This window comes from Sorex fumeus, unplaced genomic scaffold, assembly GCF_029834395.1.
Source record: "Sorex fumeus unplaced genomic scaffold, SorFum_2.1 ptg000063l, whole genome shotgun sequence".
Taxonomy (NCBI): Eukaryota; Metazoa; Chordata; class Mammalia; order Eulipotyphla; family Soricidae; genus Sorex; species Sorex fumeus.
The window spans coordinates 74,808,939-74,811,154 of NW_026606120.1; the positions used below are offsets into that span (position 1 = coordinate 74,808,939).

The 2,216-nt window shown below is 48.6% G+C and overlaps 1 protein-coding gene across 1 annotated transcript; it reads right to left on the bottom strand.

Moving 5' to 3' along the window:
* Positions 1-309: 309 nt before the first annotated feature.
* On the bottom strand, positions 310-744 carry LOC130035411 (keratin-associated protein 2-3-like). The gene has a single exon (XM_056127115.1). The coding sequence runs from the start codon at positions 742-744 to the stop codon at positions 310-312; it is 435 nt and encodes a 144-aa protein (XP_055983090.1).
* Positions 745-2,216: the final 1,472 nt, after the last annotated feature.

Consider the following 2,216-nt stretch of genomic DNA (forward strand, 5'->3'; position numbering starts at 1 on the left):
TTCACTCTGGTCAAATACAATGAACTCGGAATGAATAGTCAAAGAAAGTTGGATTTGCTGGGTCAAGGAAGAGTTTATTGGAAAGCAAGCATGGCATCACACCCAGGACCTAAGATGGGAAGAAGAATGCTATTGTTTCATGGTGTCGAGTGACCCAGGTCTTGGGTGAGTTCTCCATCTCCATTTAGTATCCTGATAGACTTGGGGTCTTGATGGCTCTCTCGGGCGGGACGCCTGTTAGAGCAAGGGGGAAGCGGCTTGTACAGGAGGCTGTTTATGTGCTCAGACAGTCCAGTCAGTGCAAACTGCTCAGCAGCAGCAGCAGCAGGGCTCTGAGGTCCTGCAGGTGGTGCGGCAGGGGGCCGGCTGGCAGAAGGGCGGGCGGCAGCAGGGCGCCTGCACCGAGATGGGCTGGCAGCACGTGGAGGCCCAGCAGCAGGGCCGGCACACCACGGCCGTGCACGACGTGGGGCAGCAGGTGATGGGGCGGCAGCAGCCGGCCTGCAGGGAGCACGGGTCACAGCAGACGGGGCGGCGGCATGGCTCGCAGATGGGGCGCGTGCAGTGGGGCACGCAGGTGACGGGGCGGCACACGGTGGTCTGGCAGGACACGGGGCGGCAGCAGCAGGGGTCGCGGCAGCAGCAGGGCTGGCAGCAGGGCTGGCAGCAGCCTCCCCCGCAGCTGGGAGCGCAGCAAGAGCCGCAGCAGGAGCCACAGCTGGAACCACAGCAGGAGCCGGTCATGGTGGTGGTGTGGGGCTGGATGGGTGGGTCTGGTGTGAGTTGTTGGGTGTTTTCAGGAGTGAATATCTTCCTCCCCACTCCTGAGCCCTTTATATACCCTGGCCAGATGCTCATGATTTTTTGTTTATCTTTTAGCCAATTAAGTAGAATTTTGTTTTGACTAATGATTGCATTGTTGGTGGCTCACTCATGATCTCATTAAAGACCTCTTTGTTGCATCCCGAGTTCGATTCCTCCGCCCCTCTCGGAGAGCCCGGCAAGCTACCGAGAGTATCTCGCCTGAACGGCAGGGCCTGGCAAGATCCCCGTGACGTATTCGATATGCCAGACACAGTAACAACAAAGTCTCCAATGGAGACGTTACTGGGCCCGCTCGAGCAAATCGTTGATCAACGGGGAGGGCCTTTACTTACTTACTTACTTACTTGTTGCATCTCAGATAGAAAAGTGTTCTGCTGTTCATCATCAAAATCTCAGCATAGCCATCTGAGATAACAGCTCCTGATAATGCTAATGAGGAGTAGAAAGCCAAACTTGTTAAAAAAAAAAAAAAACCAAGCCAAAACGTTCCAAAAGTGAACTGCAATTTGGAAAGAAAGAAGAAAAGATTAAGCATTTAGGAATTTTGAGAGTATTGTCGAGATCCTATTCTTGATCCTTCAAAGATCCCCTGAAAAGTCTCCATGTGAATGGGTCAGGTCTTGATCTTTTCTTGTGTGTGGATTCTGTGGAGATACATTTACACAGCACATAATTTGATGGAACGCTTATGCCTTAGATGGGCCAGCAATTCATTTACTTGTGTGGGAAAGATAGTGTATTTTTGCAAACCAGCTAGGTTTGGGACTATTAATAACCTCTAAGACTGGCTTCCATTTTTCCTATTTTTTTTTACCCTTATATGTCCTTCCTGCCAGAGAAGATGATTTTGCCTCTGAGATTTTTATTTCTGGAACTTTTTTTATGCTTATTTTTCTTGTGCATGTGTAATAAAGAATCATGTCACAAGAAGTGTTTTTCCTAATATACCTTGACATTGTTGCTAAGACTATGAAGCGAAACGGTGGAGTTTCTTATTTTCTATTAACATGGCTAAAATATGCTATCTACTGTTTAGGGGAGGCACCTTAGAACAGCAGGCAGCTGATCTGCTAGGGCTCTGGTAGAGGCGTGATGATGCTGACACGGAGAAATCACCTCCAAGGAATTGCAGGGGGAAAATTTCTCAATACCTTTCAGCTTTACCCCGGTGCCATTCATCAGCTAGGATTTTGGATTACTCTGTGATCAGACCTTCACTCAAAAGAATGTGTCTCAGTCCCTGGGAGCTATAGCTACCCACATGAAATTTTAAATGTATCTTACAACTTAAGAGGAATGTAAATTGACAGACCATTGACTGACAGGAGAGGAAGAATCCAGGAAGATCTTTACTATTCTTTTTCTTGCCTATGGACATATATGGGATGTTT